At 35.5% G+C, this 22521-nt stretch overlaps 1 protein-coding gene across 3 annotated transcripts in view; it reads right to left on the bottom strand.

The window, feature by feature from the left end:
* LOC150087442 (uncharacterized) overlaps positions 1-22521 on the bottom strand; it is a 667812-nt gene that overhangs the window by 29400 nt on the left and 615891 nt on the right. The window contains exon 23 of one of the 3 annotated variants that reach the window (XM_090372072.1): positions 2393-2538. The exons of the other annotated variants lie outside the window; for them this stretch is intronic. Coding sequence (XP_090228198.1) covers positions 2393-2538 — 146 coding nt within the window. The remainder of the gene's footprint in view (positions 1-2392; positions 2539-22521) is intronic. 3 annotated transcript variants of the gene reach the window in all.

The following is a 22521-nucleotide window of genomic DNA, read 5'->3' as shown; positions in this document are numbered from 1 at the left end:
AAATTAAAGAGACTCACAACTCGTATGTGTGCAAACTTTCATAGTTTACTGGTACCAAATGTTATCGGAAATTAAATTCTCTGTGCTAGGTACGATCAAAATCTTATATCAGCTTGCTATTTTGATGACATTTCTGTTTTGTTTTCGTGTCTAAAGTAATGCGTAAGGTGACAAGCCTGAATGACAGCCAAACTAAAACTGTTTCAGTTTAGTCATTCAAGCCAGTCGCCATTCCCATTACTTCAGACGTAAACCCGGGAAACTGTATATATAACCCCAGAGTAGGCTCGGAAACGTCCTCATAACAGGGTTTGATCATACCAAGTGTAGAGAATTTATTTCATTTACAGTAATTATTGTACTAATAAAATACAGAAGTTTGCAAATATAAGTGTTATGACATATTTTTTAACTTTAATTTAATATTAAATATCTGAACATTATTTAATATAATCGGTGACATCGAATATTGAAAGATTATAAACATTTAATTGTTGCTTTTGTTTATAATTAAAGTTCTTAAATAGAAAAAAAAATAATAATAATTAAAAAAAAAACAATTCTAAGGAGATTGTTTCCGAAAAGGAAATTACTTTGAGAAATAGTTGCAGTTTACTTCTTTTTCTATAAAATTAGCATTTAATAAGTTTCGGTTATTTATTTATTTAAAAATTTTTATAATTTATTTTCAGTAAAATTTAGCTGATTAACGCGTGTGTAATACAACATGACACCGTATTCCAGCTTTTTTTGTACAAATTGTTAAGCGTATACTTTTAATTTTTGTGTTTTACCTAAACAGGGAGGTCGCATATTTTATATATTTATTTATTTACCACAGCTTTTGTGACTATAAATGTAATTTGTGATACATTTCGAAATATATTAGCTATCCTTCTTCTGCACAACATCCATTTTTAGTTTCCTAGATAACTCACTATAAATGAAACTTTCGCGAAAACGTTTAGTAATTACATTTGTGCATGTTTATGGACAATTCCTATAGAATTCAATAATCGCTCGTGGTATTTCAGTGTAATCCTATGTAATGAAATAATTGCGTGTGAGCTGTCCATGTATAGATACGTTTCTGGATCAAATGGAATTTGATATTTAGATTTCCTCTATGAATCATCGAACAACGAATCATGATTCTTCAGCGATTGCAATTCCATGTTAATCATTTAATGCAAGTGAATTCAAAAATTACTAACATAATTTGTTATTGAAGTCATTTGTCACTTTCTTTGGCTGAATTATTAATTCCTTACTTCATAATTAAAGTGGAAAATTTTTAAATCCAAGGTAACAGTGATTTAATTATAGTACTACATGTTTTAATTATGAAGATTGATGTTCATTGCCACTAAGTCGAAGGAATATCTCTTAAATCCATTTAAATATGACATACCTATAAAACAGGACTGTTTCCAGTCAGTACATTTGTACGAGGATTCCTTATGTTTCATGTTTTTTCCATTTTCTATCTCAGAATTTCGTGGAATGTTAATAATATAATTATAACCATCCGATATTCTTAACTCAGAGGTTGCCAATTTGAATGCAGCCATTAAGCACTTCTGATTCTTTATGCTATAACATTATTTGGAGGGAAATCTGTAGTTATATTAATTATTTAAAGATGGTTAGTCACGTTCCAGTAGAAATATACGTATCTCTCTCTCTCTCTCTTTCTCTAATATATTTGATATAATATTTCATTGTGCGTTCTTTCCTTAGATATCTTGTCAGATATAACTTATAAAGTATAAGACTCCTTAGCAAGTTTTTGAAAATAATCCTAAGTTACAGGCTTTTTAATGTGTAGTTCAGTTTGTTATTCTTTATTTTAAATATATATTAGCATTATTAAAACAAGTTGTTTTAGAGATTATTAGAGCCCATTGAGGCATTATGTAAACCTTGCTAGTTATGTCCTGCGTTTTACCAGTTTTTGCTTTGTGTTTATAAAATTTTGCACCTCCCATATATATATATATAATTAACTAATGTACAGCTGTAATGTGTTAAATTAGAATTGTTTCATTTCTGTATTATTTAACTATTTTAGAAAACTGTCTAAACTCTACATAATGTTAAATTAGAATTATTTCATTTCTGTATTATTTAACTATTTTAGAAAACTGTCTAAACTCTACATAAATTTCCACTAATTCATTGAAGTGACTTTTTATGTGAAAATTATTAATTTCATTGCCAGAAAAATTATCTTCATTTTGATTATATCACCTCTGAGTTGAAAGAAGTTTATATATCTTCAATTTTCAATATATAAAGGTGTTTTAATTTAATTAGAATTATATAGAAATCTACTTCGTCCAAAACAAACTAAGTTTTATAATAGCAGCTCTGCATTCATATTTCAACTTACTCTGTCTCCTACTCGGACTTGTTGTTCCATATGCGTGATATCTGTGCGTAGCTTTATCATTTCCGATTCCACTTGGGCGTTGTATTCTTGTAATTCTAATATTTCTTCTTCTAAAGCTCGAATGTCGGTGTCATTTTGTATTCCGTCTAAAATTCCGAAAATATCAGAACACTGCGTGAGTAACTAATTTCAGCATAAAATAATTTAAATTTTTATTAATTTTAATGTAATTTCCTAAACACATTGGAAACACAATTTTAAACGCTTATCTTGGCCAATAATACAAATATTAATTAAAAATCGTTACCTACGCAGAGTTATTTTAAATTTCGCTCAAGTTTTTTATAAAACTATGCTATTCACTATTTTTCTTTATTCTTCTCTCATTTGTACTTACTTTTTTATTAGTCCTCTTGCGCCTGCCAGGTGAACAGATTGCTTGTTATTCCTATTCGTCCTATCCTAGTATTTGTCACTCTTATCTTTTCATAGGTGACAGATCATAATTCACAACTTGGCGAGAAAAGTGACACAAGTGAAAACTGTAATTTCTCAGAAAGCGTACTTTAAGAATTTGAATGTTTTAATCTGTCAGCTATATTATAAACGTTAACTGGTTTCATGATTCATTATTTGATACAAGATGAAGATAAAAACAATACTATTTATTTAGAAGTCATCGCAAACCCTGCGAGTAATATTTCTACCATGTTTCGACTTATGTCATTTTAGAATAATTTAATATTAAACTATTTTTTGTGACATACCATAGCAATAAGAAAGATAGAACGTAAAATATATTATGAAATTATTATTATATTATTAAAGCGAAAATGTAAAAAAAAATCATTGGGAAGTATAAAATACAGTAAATTTAATAAATTACGAAATATATATATATATATCAAAATAATTACAAAGTAGAAAAAAGAATTATTAAAATCGGATTAACGTTTCCAACGTTATTGGAAGCTCAAAAGTGCCAATTTCTTTTTATTTACTCAAAAAATAAAAATAAAAATAAATAATATTTTCTATATAAGCCGGTTTTGGAGTAATTATTTTTGATTATTTATTTATTTATATTTTTTGGCTGCCTTTGTTGTTGGCGAACTCTCTTTCGGAAACAAAATCTGAGCGGATTGTTTTTTTTTTTTTTTTTTTTTTTTTTTTAATTCTTAAAATTTTTATATTGCTTATCTTATCTTCGTTCACGAATTTTATGAAGGCCTTTAAATCGATCCTGATTTCAGGAATTTCTTTAATGTTTTTTCACTATAACAGGATGTATATTGTCCTATTCATTTTGCGCATGGTCTTTAATTTAAAATGTATGGATAATATTCATAATTTTAATTATAGTAACTGTATGCATGTTTAATGCAAAAGTTCTGAAAAAAAAAAAAAAAACAGAACAGAACAGAAAAATTGATTGAAAAGTGTAAAATTCAACAGTGATCCAATCAGAAGTGTCACTTTTCTTTTTTGACTTCTGCATTTTTAGCTTAGAGGTAAAATGATACGTGCTTCCATACTTCAAAAATTTACGAAACTGCTTATGTCACTTACTCTGATGAAAGTACATCCTTTTAGCATTATCATACTAATAACTCAAAAGTGGCAATTTCTGATTTGTGTCACTTTTTTAGCGAGTGCACTGATTATGTGGTAGTTGCTTAAATTATTGATATCTATTTATATTGAACTGTTAAAGTTATGTTTTTTGTTTTTTTTAAAGAGGACAACTGTCCAAAGTAAATTGTTAAAATTTAGGGGATCAGAATGCCTTCATAAGAAAGGTGTTATTAAACCATCAATTTTAACTCAGAATTACTTCTTAGAAGTGTGGAATAAGTTTATTTGCTTAAAATACATTTACTGATAATTTTTTAACAACCTAATTTTTAGGTAGAAGACTTCTTTAAATAGTCGAAAAAATCGTTTATTGTATTAAAGCTAGTTAGTGGCTTACCTGTATGGTTAATTGAAGATATACATTTCTTTGTAGAGACTGACATTATGCTAAAACCGAAACGTATCCTCCAACTGTGGTGTTCTTTTAATGACGTGCATCCAAAATTGATTCTTCATATGGACTCTATGCATAACTCATGTTTTCTTTTCCTATTCAAAATGCATAACGTGAATTACAGTGAAACTAGGTACTGGATCACTGCTAACAACCCATGCAGTTGAACTTGACCACTGGTTTAACAGGTCACTTTTCTAAATAGGTTGCCGTAAAAGCACATGTGTTGCAGCATACTGGATAGGATATCATGCGTGCGTCAGTAAATTACCTAAGTTCACTTCTTGTCGCAGACCAGAGAAGTCTCTATATCAGGAGTAGGTAAACTTTTTTTCCTTGCGCATGCCATTTTTTGTTCATTGCAAGTCACTAATGGGGTTACTAAAGTCAAGGCGGATTATGAGAATTCTTTGGCTAAGAATAAAAAAAAAGTAGCAAAATATGCTTTTCTTGGGGCTGATGAAACTATCCAATTATATTAAAAGAAGCCGCAAGAGAAGGAAGCAAACTTTGGATTCAAGGGAGGTCTCCATAGACTGGAGATATGCAAATGTCTCTTCTATTCACAAACCGAGATCAAAGAGCGAAGTGAATAATTACAGACCTGTAAGCTTGACATCTGTTCCAGAGAAAATAATGGAGTTAGTGGTTAAGAAGTAATGTAGGATCATCTTGACAGGAATGCAGTTATGCGAAAAATCATAACATGAATTTCTTAAAGTCATATCTTGTTTGACCAATCTGATTAGATACTATGATGAAGTAACAAAGGAACTGGATGCAAAAAAAAATAATTTTGCTATCACATATTTTGATTTCAGTAAAGCTTTTTACATGTTCCACATGAAAGACTGCTATACAAATTGGAGTAGTGTGGCACTGGGGACAAGTTATTGCTAAGGATAAAGGGATGATTGAGACAGAGGGTGGTTATAAATGGGCACTGCTTTTCTTGGAATAACGTTATTTAGTGGAGGCTGTCTGGATTCAGTGCTGGGACCCTTATTATTTTCAGTATTTATTAACGATAAAGGCATGGTTAATTAGGCATATTAGGCTTATTGTTTAAGTTTACAGATTATGCGGTTGGCTGGAAACTACTGCAACAAGATATACAGAAATTTTCTGGAAACTATTGCAACTAGACAGAAAAATTACACAAATGGGCTGAGAAGTAGCAGTTGAAGTGGTGGAGTGCGAAAAGAGAAACTTAGGAGAAATTGTGTAGTCCGACATGAAGTTTTTGGACCAATGCAGACAAACTGCTAAGACGGCTCATGGGGTTCTCTCAAATATATGCAGAAATTTTGCCAGCATCGACAAGTTGTGATTATCTCATTGTATAAAGTAACGGTTTGACTGCATTTTCAGTACTGCATATAGGCCTGGAAGCTTCATTTTTAAGAAGGATGTTGAACTGTTGGAAAGGGTGCAGAGAAGAGCGCAACAAGATTAAAGGATACAAAAAGGTATTCCTACAATGAATGATTTTAGGTCTGCAAATTGCAGTGCTTGGAAACTATGCGCCTGAGAAGAGATCTGACTGAAGTATTTAAGGCTTTAAATGGATTGAGTAAACTAAACGTTGATAGAATCTTTTCCCTTTCTCATACAACGCACCTAAGGGGATACAAATTTAAAATGAAAAATATGGTTGCCAGATAGATGTGCACAAGTTTGCTTTCAGCCAGAGAATGATAGATTGTTGGAAGAAACATCTGATACTGCAGAAGTGGATAGTTTAAATAAATTGCGCAAGGATTAGACACATTATTAGAGGGGATGGATAGATGAAGTGGTTGTTATTTCCTGTTACCTTATAAACTTGCTTCCTTGCACTATTTGCCAATACTAATACTGATACAAACTATAATTTTGATACTAACTATAAAAATTAAAAATCTTCACGCGCGCCGCTTGGACAGTTATATCCGAAATAATTAAAATTGTTAAATACCCAAATTAAGGCTGTTTTGGCATTCAAGAACAATTGAGGAAGAAATAAGCAATTGAGTATATAAATATTGTAATAAAGTAGTACTTTTTAGTTTTAAATTAATAAATTTATTAATTTTAGTTATTATAAAATCATTATAAATCAGATTTCTGATAAATAACAGAAATCATCATACCACCGGTATACCATGAGGGGACACGCGGGAAGATTTTCTCGTTTCTATGCATACCTACCACCATGCTGTTCGCATGCATACGGTTGCTGATGCCTACTCTATGAAGACATTTTTCCTCCCAAACTTGTAGTTAGGCCGTTGCATTAATGCCCTCGCGGGAAGCACAGTGCATGTATGGTATTTTTCACAACGTGGCTGAATTCGAAGAGGGTTGCGTGGTTTTTCTTCTGGAAACTTGGGTTTTTGCCCAGCAAACAAGCAAATCTGCCACAGAGCACAAGCAATTTACAGACATAATACATACGGTGCAATATGGTGTAAGTCGCTGATGGGCCTAAAACCTACAACAAGAACAACAATAATAAGTAGCAGGGGAAGGGATGACTCAGAAGATTTCTTTTACTCGAAAACTTCGGTTATCCTATATGAGTAGTGTAAACCGGTCTAACTTGGATTAAGTTGCTTAGAATGTTTACTGAGGCAGTTAAAGCCGTGAGTTGTATACTTTTTCTTCAAAAAAATGAATGAAAATGAGTTCTGTGGGTCGAATACATTCAGTTTATCCTATTTTGCGATGTGAAACCTCAAGTTGCTGAGAGGAAAGAGAAAAGAAAATCTGAACTTTAGCCGGCCACAGGAATCACATAATTCCTGTGACATTTTTACATTGTGGGTGTGTGTGTGTGTGTGTGTGGGAGAGAGCGAGCGGTAACTTTATTCGTTGTATTTTTATATTTTTAAATTCTTCCTCCCACTAACTGTGTCAATTATTTTATGGGTATCACTGGCTCCCAGCGTTATAAGCCAGCTTGTCACACATTTTAACTTTCGAAACTAGCGGGCCTTTGCAGTAAAACTGTCAGAAACAGGGTTATGTAACTTTAGTGCACCGAGACATGTGTCGCACACAGATTAATACAGGCAAGCCTCTATAAAAGCAAAACTAAGCTATTTTTTCGATTTGCAGTACAATTTTAGAGCGAATGTGGGTAATATTTGGAAAATCATTTCAATTCAATTTCGTATTTCGAAAATGATGACATAAATGAAAAAAAAAGTTACATTATCATTATTTATTCCATTTTAACCCCTGTACAGCGTTTGTGCTAGGATGGTTAGAGGTTTCATACCTGTTTTGACTAGCTAGTAAGATTGCATTAATATATGGAATTATGAATTATACATTAAATTACACACAATAGCATTATAGTTAACCATTAGGTGTAATAAAAGATTATACCTAATTGCAGGAGTATTTTTTTATTAGTTAATCAGTAGAAACTGTTTTCAGTAAAGCAGAGGTGTACTGCTAAAAAAAAATAGTACCGGAACGTTCGTCATAAAAAAAAAAAAAATAGTACCGGAAAAATTATGGCTCATTCTCCAGAAGACTATATGATAACGCCACATCAATTGTATAGTAACTGAATCAAGACTTCAGACTCACGGTTCATAGAACAACCAGTTCTAGCGTTCAGCTCATAGCGAATCAAAATGCAGCGTTCGCACGCATCACAGTATATCTCATTCGTTGGAGCTCTTTATCTAACACATTGTACTTTAGTAAGAAACGTTCAAGTTTCATTGCGAAATTCATATTTTTGTTTTTAAATAAATTTTTAAAGAAATCTATTAATTTTAAAGATTACTATTAATATATATTTTTAGTAGCAATGGGTAAAATAGATATTTCGCCCTCCCCTTTGATTATGCCATTGTTTCACAATATTAGGTGTATACATTTAATGATTTTCTATTATGGCGTTTAGAAAAAGTATCGGAATGTTGTTCCGGCCCGAATACACCACTGGTATCTATCGAAATAATCATCAGACTAGAAGAGCACATTTCAATGGGACCTTTCACTAGATTTGGATAAATTGATATGTTTGTGATGAGGCTTGAGTTCTGTATTACTTACAGTTGCACATCTTGTTGATATCTAGGGAGAGCATATTGCACAGTGGAATTGCATTAGCTAGGAAGAAGTGTTCGAGATGGATAGCCAGACATCCACGAATTTTATCGATTATATTCGATAAAATCCGTAGATGAATAAAATCTATAATTATAGACTCTCATATTTCTTAATATGAAATCACTCTTCACGAAACTACATGTGCCATCATAATTTCACGATAATCCACTACGTTTAATAATAACTGATTTTTCCGATTTAGAGAGGTGCTTTTATCAAAAAATAGGCCTCTGTCTTCTCTTTGTAGGTTGAAATTGCAACTCCTCTGGCTCGGGTCCTTCGAAGAGTACAAAAAGAATATTTTATATTTGAATGTTAAACCTATATTATTTAGATACATTTCTAAATACCTTAGATAGTATGAATCAGAGCTGTAATACTCAATATGTTCTACGTTGATAATAATATTAGTAAATTAATAAGAGGAGTTTACCTCAATATAGTACGTGGAACACTTCCGTATGATACCCTCCAGAAATTAAAACGGAAAAAACGAAAAAATCGACAACTTACCGGTACATTAAAGTAAAATATAAATAATTAAAGGAAAATATAAATAATTAAATAATCAATTTAACACAATTCAAAATCAATTCAATACAATTAAAATTCAAATTAACGCAATTAAAAGAATCTAACGAAATTATTCAAAACGATTTTCCTTCCTGAAGCTGACAATGCTTTTCGACCGACTGTCGTGATTACAGGAATGAAAAATTCCTGAATGAATGAATGAAATGAATGAATGAAAAATGAATGAATTTTAATTGTTTTGAATTGATTTTGAATTGTGTTAAATTGATTATTTAATTATTTATATTTTACTTTAATTATTTATATTTTACTCTAATTTACTCTAATGTAAGTTGTCGATTTTTTCGTTTTTTCCGTTTTAATTTCTGGAGGGTATCATACGGAAGTGTTCCACGTACTATATTGAGGTAAACTCCTCTTATTAATTTACTAATTTCTAAATACCTGAATACAGTTGGCGTATTTGCAATTCGAAATATTTTGACCTATATCTGATACTTTGGTCACTAGGTGAGAAATTTGCTAAACAAGCAGATGAAATTCTCTTCCCCTGTAAATATTATATATATATATATTTTTGATTCTGCTATACTTTAGGACTTTTGGCTAATACTCTTCAGGACTCTTTTTCAAAATAGATAATTGGGGACATTGTGGATTCCTTGGTTGCTGATATTTGTAAGAAATATCAGTTTCAAATAACAGATACGGACGAAACGTTTGTTTATTTCTTTACGACCAACTTTCTTAGTCAGTATAGAAACTTCTGAAGTTATGTTTTTGTAAATGTACCAGCTAAACAGATGCTGCTTTGAGCGAATCAGATATTTTAATATAGATTTAAAATATATTATTAATTAAAATAATAAATAATTTTATTTATGTGGACAAAGCCACATAAATAAACAATGTATATTTCGCTTAAAGATATTTTTGTATTCCTGTAGCATTCCGTTAAATGGCATTTTTACTTACTGTGAAAAATATTACCAATTAGCTTGATTTTAACAGCGGTAACAATATAATAAACATTATTAGAAATAAGCAAAAATGCCTATGTGCTTTGGATTCATATTCAATAAAGTATTGTGCCACAGAGAAAAAAACGGAACGTTCCGTCTTGCTCTGTGTCACAATACTTTATTGAATTATTAGAAAGTCGGTAAAGAGGCTCTGTATAATAAAATGATGCGAATTTCGAATTTATGCATTGATATGGATTCTATTATCACAATCATGATTAGATATTTGGAAGTCTGCATGCTGTACGAATTCTCCGTTTTCTTATTATATAGATCGTGGCATACAGACAGAACTAAAACCAGAGCACATTGAATACGTTGTACGATAAAAACATGGCATATTAACACTAGTGACGAACGGACTGTGATAAACAGTTATACAAATAACAGAGAAATTACTATTTTGTGAGCGTTGGCAAAAAAAGAAAAAAAAATAATAAATAATTAAAAAAACAGCTAAAGAATTTTAGAAATTTTCCATTTATGGTAGGTTGCCTGCTTATTAATGAGTAATGGACTTCTCTTAACGTCCTTTGTGATAGTACAGTATAGTAGTTTCACCACCTTCACTTGTTTGGAGAAGTCTGGCTTCGAATCCTGGCACAGACTGGAGAAATTTCGAAGGGCCACTTCGGTTCTGAGCTGTACTTAGCTGATCTGGTGTAGGGATCAGGATTTTTCCCTTGTGTTATTCTAGATTTTTCATCCCCAGAAATGTAATTTTGAGACAACATACCATAAGATAGTTGTTGCGTCAAACGTTCCGGACATGTTCTCTTGACGGAGAACTCATTCTCAAGAAATACAGCTACATAAAATTTGTCCCTCCCTCATATTATTCTACTTAAAGGACTGTATGGTCCACAAACAGTTCGATGGATTCCTCGACGAAAAGGTGAACAGTCTGTGGTGCAGGATTGAAATTTAATATGGGGGAGTCTGCAATAAAAGATTTTTTACAACTAGCAACATCCAATATCTTACCGAAAATAACGGGACACTTCTTTGATTGTAGCAAATTTTGGGTGACTACAAAATAAGCAAAAATTTTCCGATATAAAGGTGATCAGCGGTTAATTGGAATTTATTTCAAATGTGTATGATGAAGGATGAGTATGCAGAAAGAACTAACAGACTTTCAGAGAGGAAATGATAGTCGGATGTCATGTGCAGAATATGCCTACGCAGGCTGTTGTTCAAAGATTAAACAAGCTTCTTCAGCTGCAACGTGCTGAAGAAGATGAAAGTCCAAAGCAGACACTGAGCACAAAACATACCATCAAAGTAGACATAAAATTCTGAGTGACCGGCATCGATACGCCTTGAGACTGCTAGTTCTCTCTCTCTCTCTCTCTCTCTCTCACACACACACACACACACACACACACACACACACACACACACACACACACACACACACACACACACACACACACACACACACATTGTTCCTTAACTGGAGTCTGGGGTAGTTACATACAAACTTGTATGTGTTTCCACGACACACAAAGAGGTATATACTATCGATTTTTCGATTTTCATAAAGCGGTGACACTGACAAGCCTTTGATAACAAAAACAAATGCACACGGTTGATTGACGTGGTGTAAGGAACACTGAATCTGGACTGTGAATCGAAGGAAATTGGTCCTGTCATGTACTCCCTTTTAGTCTGATGAACCTGTTTGGGTATCTACCGAGAATTCCTGGAGAACCCTTTCGACCTAGGTATGAGGTCCCACTGTGGTTCATTGGTGGCTCTCCATGGAACTGTGGACGCTGCATCCTGCATTGATGTTCTGGAAAATTCTATATGCTTTGTGATAATTTTAATGAAACGGCCCTTGTACCTTCCAACACAACTCTACATTCTACAAACAAGGACTGCAAACGTACGGTACATGGCAACATGTTAGTGGCCTGCACAGTGATCCACCTTAACCTAACTAAACATCTTAGGACGAATGGAATACAAAATTAAGGTAAGGCTAAGATGGCCATCGTTAGTGGAACTCATGAATGTTTTAAGGAGGAATGAAGCGCAGTACTGTTTCACTCCTCTAATGCTTCTTGGAAGATTTGCTATCAGAAAGTAGTGTGAAGTTTACCACAACGCACTGAAGCGGTCATTACTGCTAAAGGTAGGCAGCCATGCTATTAATTTCTTTGAACAAAGACGTTTCTTTTATAACTGAAAGTACCACACTACTTTTGGTAGATTAATGTATATTCACATCAGTCTTAGGCACACAATTCTGTCAATAGGTAAAAGGTCATTACTTTTAAGTTAAAGATAAATGGAAGTGCGAGGAAATTTTAATGAAGTTTTAATTCTAATACATACATTTCGGCGTACAAGTCGATGTCTATTTTTTATTTATCGTGAAAATTCATGCTTAATTATTTATTATATAATATTGGTGTATACACCATAGTTAACCCATAAATTTGAACTACGTATGTAGTGTAAAAAGGCATCGTTTTAATAATATCTCATATTGTGGGTGCCTTCACAACGAGATAGCTGGTGTTGCACTACTTCAAATCAATAACGCTTCTCTAGTAGAGAAGACTACTGTTATTATATTTTCAGGGGATACCACCACCCAGACGATCGTTTCGAAGCTAGTGGGCTTCATCATCAGTGGGCGGGCAGGTACCCTTGTAGTGCAACATGCCATCACAGTTGCGAAGTTATATCCACAATATGAGAGATGCCAAAGGATGTTGGAAATAATGTATTTGAAGACGAAATGCACAAGGCATAATCCTTATGGGTTTTGGTAATTAACTATATAATATCGGTGTTTAATTATACATTCGCAGTATCGAATCCGACTCCCTGTATTGGTCATCTTCTGTATTTTACTTAACAAATGAATGACAGGAACTACCCCAATAATGACTTGTAGAACGCTTCGATGCTGACACTCTCAATTATTCAAATGAATGTAAAAAAATTAAAAATAACTTAAATGAATTCTTCACACCCAAAGAAAAATCGATGATCCAACATATACAGAATTAATGGTTTAAGAGCTCCAAACCTGATCCCAAAATACATTAAACCGCAAATCAGTACTTACAAGTATACAACCAGTACTTACAAGTTTTGGTTGGTGGTTTAATGTATTTTTGGGTCGAGTTTGGAGATTCCCTCAAATCTTGAGTTAATCCACAGGCTTTCGGCTTATACTCCCTCCTATTGTGCTAAGGCAGAATTGCAGCCACGTACACTCGCGGCGTTTTTTTCAGCATGGTCTTATACTTTTCCAAGTCTGCGCCGGTAGTAGCACATTGGTATCGTCACCGTCCTCCTCACACCGGGTGGAAAAGCCCCGGGTTCCGTTCGATGACGCGAGGAACTTTAATGGGGTTTTTTAATCCGTGGCTGAGTTAGTCGGTCTCAGGCGTAGATAGCAAGGTTTTCCCCCCAGAAACGGGTTTTTATCGTCCAGCAAAACAGGCAAATCGACCAGAGAACACACGCAATTTGCAGAGAATACATATATGGGTGTATAGAAGAAATTCTGGGTGACTCTAATAAAATTTTTTTCAAATTTGAAAATTTGAAAAAATATACTTTTCCCACAGTTCTTCAGTTTGCGTTGTGCTTAATATCATTATTCCCTAAATGAATAATAACAGTACTCTCTTTATCCCTTTAAAATTCTGATAATGTGTTAGTGACATCATTAATTTTTGCTCCTGGCAGACACACCTTGATTCTTTAACTCCTACCCTTTTGATAAATATGTTACCCGTTTCCCTGAAGATGGAATTTCTCATTAGAACTAAATATTTTTTAACTAGAGCAGTTTTCACTTAATTATTCTGTTCTGGTGCCCTAATTGCGTGTGCATAACTTGGCAAATTATTAAAATCTTGAGTTCCTGATGAGCTCCCAGTTGCATTTTTCTCTAGAGCAAGCACCCGTTTCTTCAGTGATTCAAAGTCTTCTAGAAATGCACCAGATTTTAATTTTATATCGGCACACTCGTTGCAACGAGAATAGAGAAAAGAAAGAATCAATAGCTGAGCTATGATTAGCGACTAGATCGACCCTTGAATAACTGCCACAGGCAATGTAAGCGATGAAGTCGTAACTTGCACAGGAATCGGCCAGAAATTTCCGGCTGGATTTTCCCTCGTGGGGAGCACAATTCGTATAATTACCAGCCTTCCCATTCTCAGAGGCAATGATTAAGAGTGCAATTTAATTAGAAATAGCATCCTGAAGGACACACAACATGGTTTTTTTGTTAAGGGAAAATTATGTTTAACTAACCTAGTAAGCTATTTTGACACAGTTGCTTATGAGCTGAATGTAGGGAGCAATTTCGACATAGTTTATTTGGAATTTAGGAAAGCATTTGAGTCAGTCCCTCAAGAGAGGTTATTGTATAAGCTGCAGCACGTTTGGATTACTGGAAAGATTCTAAGATGAATTGCAGGATGGCTGCAGGTCAGAAGATACAGGGTTACGATCGATGGATATTCTTCAGATTGGTGTAACATCAGAAGCAGTCCTCCAAGGATAGGTTCTTGGACCACTTGTTTCTGATTTTCATAAACGACATCGACGAAGGGATAAAGGGCGTGATGTCAAAATTTTTAGAAGATGTAAAGATTGAGAGAGTAGTTATTGACGAGTGCCAAGCACCGCTATTTCAGGATGACTTGAAAAGGCTTGGCGAATGGTCAGAAAAGTGACGGCTATATTTTAATGCAGCAAAATGCAAGGTCTTACACTTGAGGAACAGCAACCCCAAAATAAATTATACAATTGGTGGGGTTTTTGATTAAAAACTGTAGAAGAAGAGAGGGATCTTGGAGTTGCGATACAGGCCGACATGAAGTTTTCTGAGCAGTGTAAAGAGGCGGACAGGAAAGCCCATGGTGTCCTATCGATGATTTATCGAGCAGTATCCTGTAGGGATAGGGAGGTCATAATCCCATTGTATAAGGCAATTGTAAGGTCATATTTGGAATACCACGTCCTAGTATGGAAATCTCACCTAAAAAAAGACATTGAGCTTCTTGAGAGTGTCCAAAGACAGGCAACTCGCATGGCGAGATCGGCAAAAGGGCGACTGTATGAAAAAAAGAATCCGATTATGTGGGCTACAGAACTTGGCAACCAGGCACCTCAGAGGGAACCTGATTGTGGTTTATAAGGCTCTGAGAGTGATTAATAAAATGAATGAAGGTGGAATTTTCACTATTATAAAGAATTCTATAATAGTAAAATTCTATAATAGGGGCTTAGAGAGGAACGGGTATTCTGTGTATTATCAGACACTCAGTCTAAACACTGATGGATCCAATATCTTTCTATTACAGATGATTTAGGAGAAGTCCGGTTGGCCTGCCTCCCTAAAATCCACTCATGCACACCTTCTCGATGGTAAGCCCTGTTACGTCACTTAGGTGGTAACGAACGTGTAGAGTGGTTCTCTTCAAGACACCTGGTCAGCGTGAAGAGGAAAAGACCAAACCCTCCTGCATATGACAGCACGACGAAACAAATGGCCCTCAGTCCCCAGCGGCTTTCACTCCCCGTCTTACGACAGGGAGAGGATCAGAGTGGAAGCAGAGAGTGCTAAGAATCTCTGGGTACGACCAGGCTGCCATGCACCGAAACTGAACTTGGCCTGTTACAACGTAAGATCGCTCATCAGTGAAGACAGGATATTAGAGCTGGAAAGGAACTAGAAAATGTGAATTGGGATATCATCGGTTTTTGGCTGAAACAACAAGAAGAAATTAATCACTTATCAGTTTATCAAGCGGAAATCTGCTGTACACCAATGGAAACAGTGAAAGGAGCGAAGGTAGAGTTGGGTTTCTGGTCCAGAAATCCAACTCTACCAAAGATATAAAAAACAACATTTTGGAATTCAAAAGGACATCACCAAGGGTGTCAAGACTAATACTCAAGATTTCTAAGAGATACAAGCTAAAGGTTATAATGATTTATGCACCAACATCGAGCCATGATGATGAAGAGGTTGAAGAAATGTACACCGAAATTGAGAGTCTTCTAGATGAGCAGAAAACCCACTACACTATTATTATGGGGGACTTCAATGCTAAGGTTGGAAAATACAAAACAGCGTAGAAAGGGGAACTATAGGATATTTTAGAATTGGTGAAAGAAATGAAAGAGGTGAAAGGCTTGTGGAATTTGCAGAATCTCAAGGATTGTCAGTAATGAACACTTTTTTCAAGAAAAGGGTGAACAGAAAGTGGACATGGAAGAGTCCAAATGGATTAAAAACTAATGAAGTCGACTTCATCCTCACTAACAGAAGATATACCTTGAATGATGTTACCATCCTGAATAAGGTAAATGTTGGAAGTGATCACAGAATGGTAAGATGCACGCTTGATATAGATGTAGGAAAGGAAAGGAAAAAAACTGACTCGAGTAAATAATACGAAGGTCTTTGAGATAACAGAAGACGAGAAAGAACAGTATGTACTGGAACTTAAGAACAAGTTTGAGCTTCTGCAGACTGCTCAGAACCAAGATATCAACGAGGAATATAATAACTTTCTGAAAGTGATAAAGCCCAAGGAACCTATAGGGAAAAAGAAATCCAAATAAGAAAAAGTTAGCCAAGAAACACTTGTTATGATGAACCGAAGGCGACAAATGAAGAGCAAGATAAACACTGACAAGGAGAAAATGGAGTATATTGAGTAGAACAAGCATTAAGGGAAAACAAAGGACTTAAATCAGCAGCCATGAGCAGTAATACAGGAAGACAAATGATACTGAAACTGAAGAATAGCGATGGTGTACTTATAAATAGCAGAGAAGGCATAATTCAAATAGCAGAAGACTACTATAGAAAATTATACAAGGAGCGAGGAAATGATGCTAGCAGTGGGGAAGTTGGATCGCAAATTAGCAACACATACGACATACCCGATATTCTTCCTGATGAGATAGAACAGGCGTTGAAGAAAATAAAGAATCAGAAAGCCCCGGGGGAAGATGAAGTTATAGGACATAGGACGTAGTGTTATTGTTATGCGGTTCCCGTGGTTTCCTATAAATCCGCGTTAAATACTCTGTTAATATAGCAAAGCCAGTCAGTGTGGGTTATGTGTGAGTAGTGTGTTGTTTGACTGGCCTCTTCGTTACTGGGAGGCGCGATCACCAGGAAGGAGCCTCCCAGCATCCGTCCACTGGCAGGAGAATGAAGTTAGTGTAGAGTTGTTAAAATTGGGAGGAAGAGACATAACACAAAAACTGGCAAGGCTCTTTACAAAATGCATTAGAAAAGGCGTGAATAAGCAGTGGAATAATGCAATCATAGTTTTGCTGCATAAGAAAGGAATTAAATCAGAAATTGGAAATTATAGTCCAATTAGCTTATTATCCCACATCTACAAGTTGTTCGCAAGGGTCATTACTAACAGATTAGAAAGAATACTTGATAAGAATCAACCGAAAGAGCAAGCTGGCTTTAGGACAGGATTCTCAACTATGGATCACCTTCACGTAATATCACAGCTAATGGAGAAAGCAAATGAATATAAAACACCATTATGCCTGGCATTTGTGGATTATGAAAAGGTATTTGACTCCATACAGCCTAAGGCAATGTTTCGGGCACTGGAAAGACAGACAAGGCATAGATACCCCATATATTATGATTTTGAAGAAAATATATGAGAACGCTACTTCCTTTATTAGACTAGACAAAGACAGTAGCAAGATTAGACTGGTCGCAGAAAGGAGTCAATGTGAATGGAGAGTACCTAAACCATTTACGATTTGCAGATGGCATTGTGGTCATAAGCCACGATCCCAAAGAATTAGAGGAAAATCTTAATCAGTTATGCATAGTTAGTAAGGATTTTGGACTAAAGATGAATATAGCTAAAGCAAAAGTAATGAGGAACAAGTATGCCGCAGAAAGGGACATAATGATTGAAGGAGCAGTAATTGAAAAGCTGGAGTCATATACTTATCTGGGACAAGTTATTAGCTGTAATAATGATAAATGGCTGGAAGTCAAGAGAAGAATAAATTTTGGATGGATAGCATTCAGGAAATATAGTCACATGCTGAAGAGCAATATCCCAGTTTGTCTGAAACGTAAAATAATGAACCAATGTATACTCCCCACCATGACTTATGGAAGTGAAACTTGGGCACTCACCAAAAGAATGGACGAGAAGCTGAGAATCACACAGCGAAGAATGGAACGAATTATATTGGGAATCAGACTGTTAGATAAGAAGAGAAACACATGGATTAGGCAGGAAACTCAAGTAAAGGACATTATTATCAAAACTAGAGAACTAAAATGGTTTTGGGCAGGACACATAGCTCGAAGACATGATGACAGATGGACTAAGAAAATAACAGAATGGTACCCAAGAGGACTATAAGAAAACCTGGAAGACAACGGCGGAGATGGATAGATATAGATGAAATTCACGAGTTTGTGAGTAGTAAATGGATAGCCATTGCACAAAACAGAAGGAACTGGAAAGTTGCTGGAGAGGCCTTCATCCTGCAGTGGATTGAAAATGGCTGATGATGATGAGAGTGATTTAATAAAATGACTGAAGGTGGAATTTTCACTATTATAAAGAATTCTAGAACTTGTGGGTCATAAATTCAAATATTGGAAAAAGTTTAGACTAGATTGTAAGAAGTTTTCTTTTAGCCATCGAGTTGTTGACTACTGCAATTGCCTCCGCATGTGGATGACAGTTTGAAAAAAATTAAAACTGTCATGCTCAACGGACTGTCGTCCTTTGGATGCCAGTCAACTGAACAGGTACCTACATGAGGAGGGAAGGGCATAATTTGTATTATTTTGGGCAGCAAAAGCCTGTAATTTCCTTGCACTATTTGTCTATACTAATACTAATTTTCAAAACGTTTTCGCAAAGCCATTTAAATGCTTTCCATGCTTTTATTAATATTTTTTGAGGCAATTTTTTTGTCAGTCTTTAATTCTGCAGAAGATCTCTAATTTTTGCCCTACAAAGATTCCCTATTTTACTTTCGTGGCACTGAACGTCGGAAATTGCTAACTTAAGTAGTGACATCCTCTCGAATTGATCTTACTCATGCTTTCACAAAACTATTCATTAGACCAATTTCAAGAATTTTAATGTAGAGAAGTAGACAGAAACTTTTCATTGTATCCGATAATGGAACATACTGCACACTTCTCGATTCTGTCTATATGTGCTTCTTTGAGGACTGTCACTTCTAATGGTCTGCTGCAGTACGCTGTCTCATAGAAACTACTACCAAGTACCAATCACATCAAATGTGATTTGTACTTGCGATAATTCCATAAAAATTCCATTGATAGAATAACAATATTAGAGCAGACCGTTTACTACAAAGAATGTTGCTAAAACTTGGTTTCTTTTTTTGAGAGACATTTTGTCGTTATTCTTAACCAAATGATTATAGAGGGCTAGATCTCTAATGAGGTCATTCAACTCATCTTGGATAAACATCGTCTTCGATGTACCTTCGTTGGAGATGCACTCAGGATCGGTTGAAATTCCCAGGTCTCCGCCAATCACACCTTCATCGCATGCCATTTTCTCTTCTCAAGGAAGAGAAAATAGCAGAGAGTGCTAATCAATGGACGCTGCTCTTCGTGGACTATTTGTTATTAGTGGAGTCAGCCAGTGTTCGGTGTTGGGCCCACTGTTGTTTTGTATATTTATCAATGATATTGATGAAGATATATCAGGCTTAATGTCGAAGTTTGCAGATGATACAAAGGTTGGTAGGGTTGTTAATGACAGTAATGGCAGTGCGCTACTGTAACAGGATCTAGAAAATTTGGGCAGATGTGCTGAGAAATGGCAACTGAAGTTTAACATTGACAAATTCAAAGTTACATGGGTAAAAGTAATCCCAGAGAAATGTACCAACTGTGTGGTACTACACTTAGGCTTTTTTTATGTGAACCCCAAACACGACAGCTATTAGAATCTATAGTACTTAGTACCGTGCTTGGGTTGGAGGTTGAGAAGATGAAAGAAGATATTTGTGGACATTGGACTTGAACATCTGTAGATTGTAATTTTCAGGAAATACTATGAAGGAAGGTTGTTCCAGAAAACGGCAGTTGAATGAATAAATGAGAAAGATGAAAAGTTGGTTCTGTGGGTTTGAAGTTGGACAGTAAATGGATGTTGGCTGGTGGTGGCACGTGTTCGGACTGTTTTGAAAGAGAGAGCGGGAATTATAGAAGCCAATTCAGAAGAACAGTGCCCATGGAAGTATCTGTAGAAGAGGCATGCAGCAGAAACAGTACGTCTATGAGAAAGCGAGTGGAGAGACTGTTAGAGATGAATCATTAATTAACCTAACTGCCCTCTTCTGAATGGAATCAAGAAGCCTGAGAGAGGTTTTGGAGGCACCACCCCAGATGGGGGAACAATATTCCATGGCTGGACGGATTTGCGATTTATACAGAGTGAGCAGCTGTTTGGAAGAAAAGTAACGGCGAGAGCGAAAGAGAAAACCAAGTTTTTTAGATGCAGAGGAAGCAATATTTGTAATGTGCTTGACCCAAGAGAGATTAGAAATCAGGGTAACCCCCAAAAGAGATATATCATTTTGCCTAGAAATCGGAGTGTCACTAAAGATAAGCACAGGAGCAGAAGAATCCTTAGTGCGAGATATAAGACAAGACTGAGTTTTAGAAGGGTTGAAATCAACTAAGTTGTCTTTGCCCCACTGAAGAATTACCTGAAGATCGGCATTTAAGGAATTGGTAGCAGATTTTCGAGAAGTTGAAGCTGATTGAGCAGGACAAGGTTTCTCAAAATATAAAGTGGAATGCAATGTGCTATCATCGGCAAAACTATGGATAGGATTTCCAGTTAATGGAAGAAGGTCATTAATATACAAAGTTAGAAGACAGAGAGCCATCTACCATCACCCTCAGTGAGCGATCAGAGAGAAAACTGGGTAACCAATTACTAAAAACAGTTGGCAAACCATAAGATGGAAGCTTGTTTAGAAGACCTTTATGCCAAACACGATCAAAAGCCTTTGAGATGTCAAGAGCAACTACTTGTGTTTCACTGAACCTTTCTATTGAATTAGTCCATAAATGGGTAACATAAGCCAGAATATCACCAGTGGATCCACACTGACGGAATCCATACTGGCGATCGTTGATCAGACGGAAGGTTTCTAGGTAGTTTAAGAGTTGGCGGTTAATTGATTTCTCCATTACTTTAGAAAGAGTAGAAGTAATTGCAATGGGATGATAACTGGATGGGAGGGATTTGTCAACCTTTTTAGGAACTGGCTGGATATGAGCAAATTTCCAAGCAGAAGGAAAAACACGTTTGGAATAAGAAAGTGAAAAAAAGGCGGCAAAGAATAGGAGTAAGTTCAGGAGCACAGGTTTTGAGAACAAGTGGAGAAATACCATCAGGACCTGGAGCTTTCTTAGCATCAAGATTCATCAAAATCCTTCTGATATCCTTTTGACGGAAGACCACAGAAGGCATTGAATGGAGCGTGTTGGGAATGGTGCGAGGTGTTTTACCAAGATCATTAATACATGAGCTGGAAGAAAAATGGGATGCTAGCAGGTCAGCTTTATTCTTGGCTGAAGTGCCAACAGAACCATCTGGTTTTGAACAAAGGTGGGAGCAGAGATGGCCAAAAGTTGCAGCCAATACCTTTGGCAAGAGACCAGAATGCTCGGCTACCATTAGGGCAAAAAGCAAGTTTTCTACTCTTAGCCTGTTCAAACTCTAGATTGGACTGATTAATAACTGCTTTACAATTGTTGCGAGCTTTGGTGTAGGCAGAAAATGAAACTGAAGAATTAGAAAGAAGCAAATTACGATATGCAACATTCTTCTTTTGAACAGCTTTAGCACATTTATTGGAAAACCAAGGTTTAGATAAAGGACGAGATTTTAAAGTGGAGTGTGGGATAAAGGATTCCATTCCTGCAAGAATAATTTCACTGACACGATCTGGGAAAACGTTGACATCAGAAGTTTTGAAACAGTAATCCAACCAAGGAAAAGAAGAAAAGAAGTCTCGCAGGTCATCCCATTTTGCATTCTTGTAATGCCAAACAACATGAGGTTGGGAATAGCCATGAGATAAAGGTTCCATTGGAGAAGAGACAATCACGAAGTTGTGATCTGAAGTGCCTAAAGGACCTCTCACTTCGACCGTGTACTTAGAAGGGTTGTTTGTGAGAAAAAGATCAAGCGTATTGGCTGTATGATTAGGATTGTCCGGTATTCTTGTAGGTAAATGAACAATCTGTGCTAGGTCATTAGTAATTGCAAAAGCCTCAGCATCTCGACCTGCTGGGTCGGTGTGACTAGAAAACGGAAGCCAGCTGGAGTTGTGAACATTAAAATCACCAAAGAAAATTACCTTACTGTTAGTAAAGTTGG

The sequence above is a fragment of the Mastigoproctus giganteus genome, chromosome 4 (genome assembly GCF_048544385.1).
Source record: "Mastigoproctus giganteus isolate SK-2022 chromosome 4, ASM4854438v1, whole genome shotgun sequence".
NCBI classification, from domain to species: Eukaryota; Metazoa; Arthropoda; class Arachnida; order Uropygi; family Thelyphonidae; genus Mastigoproctus; species Mastigoproctus giganteus.
The sequence above is the reverse complement of the archived record's forward strand: the minus strand, read 5'-3'. Positions and strand labels throughout refer to the sequence as shown.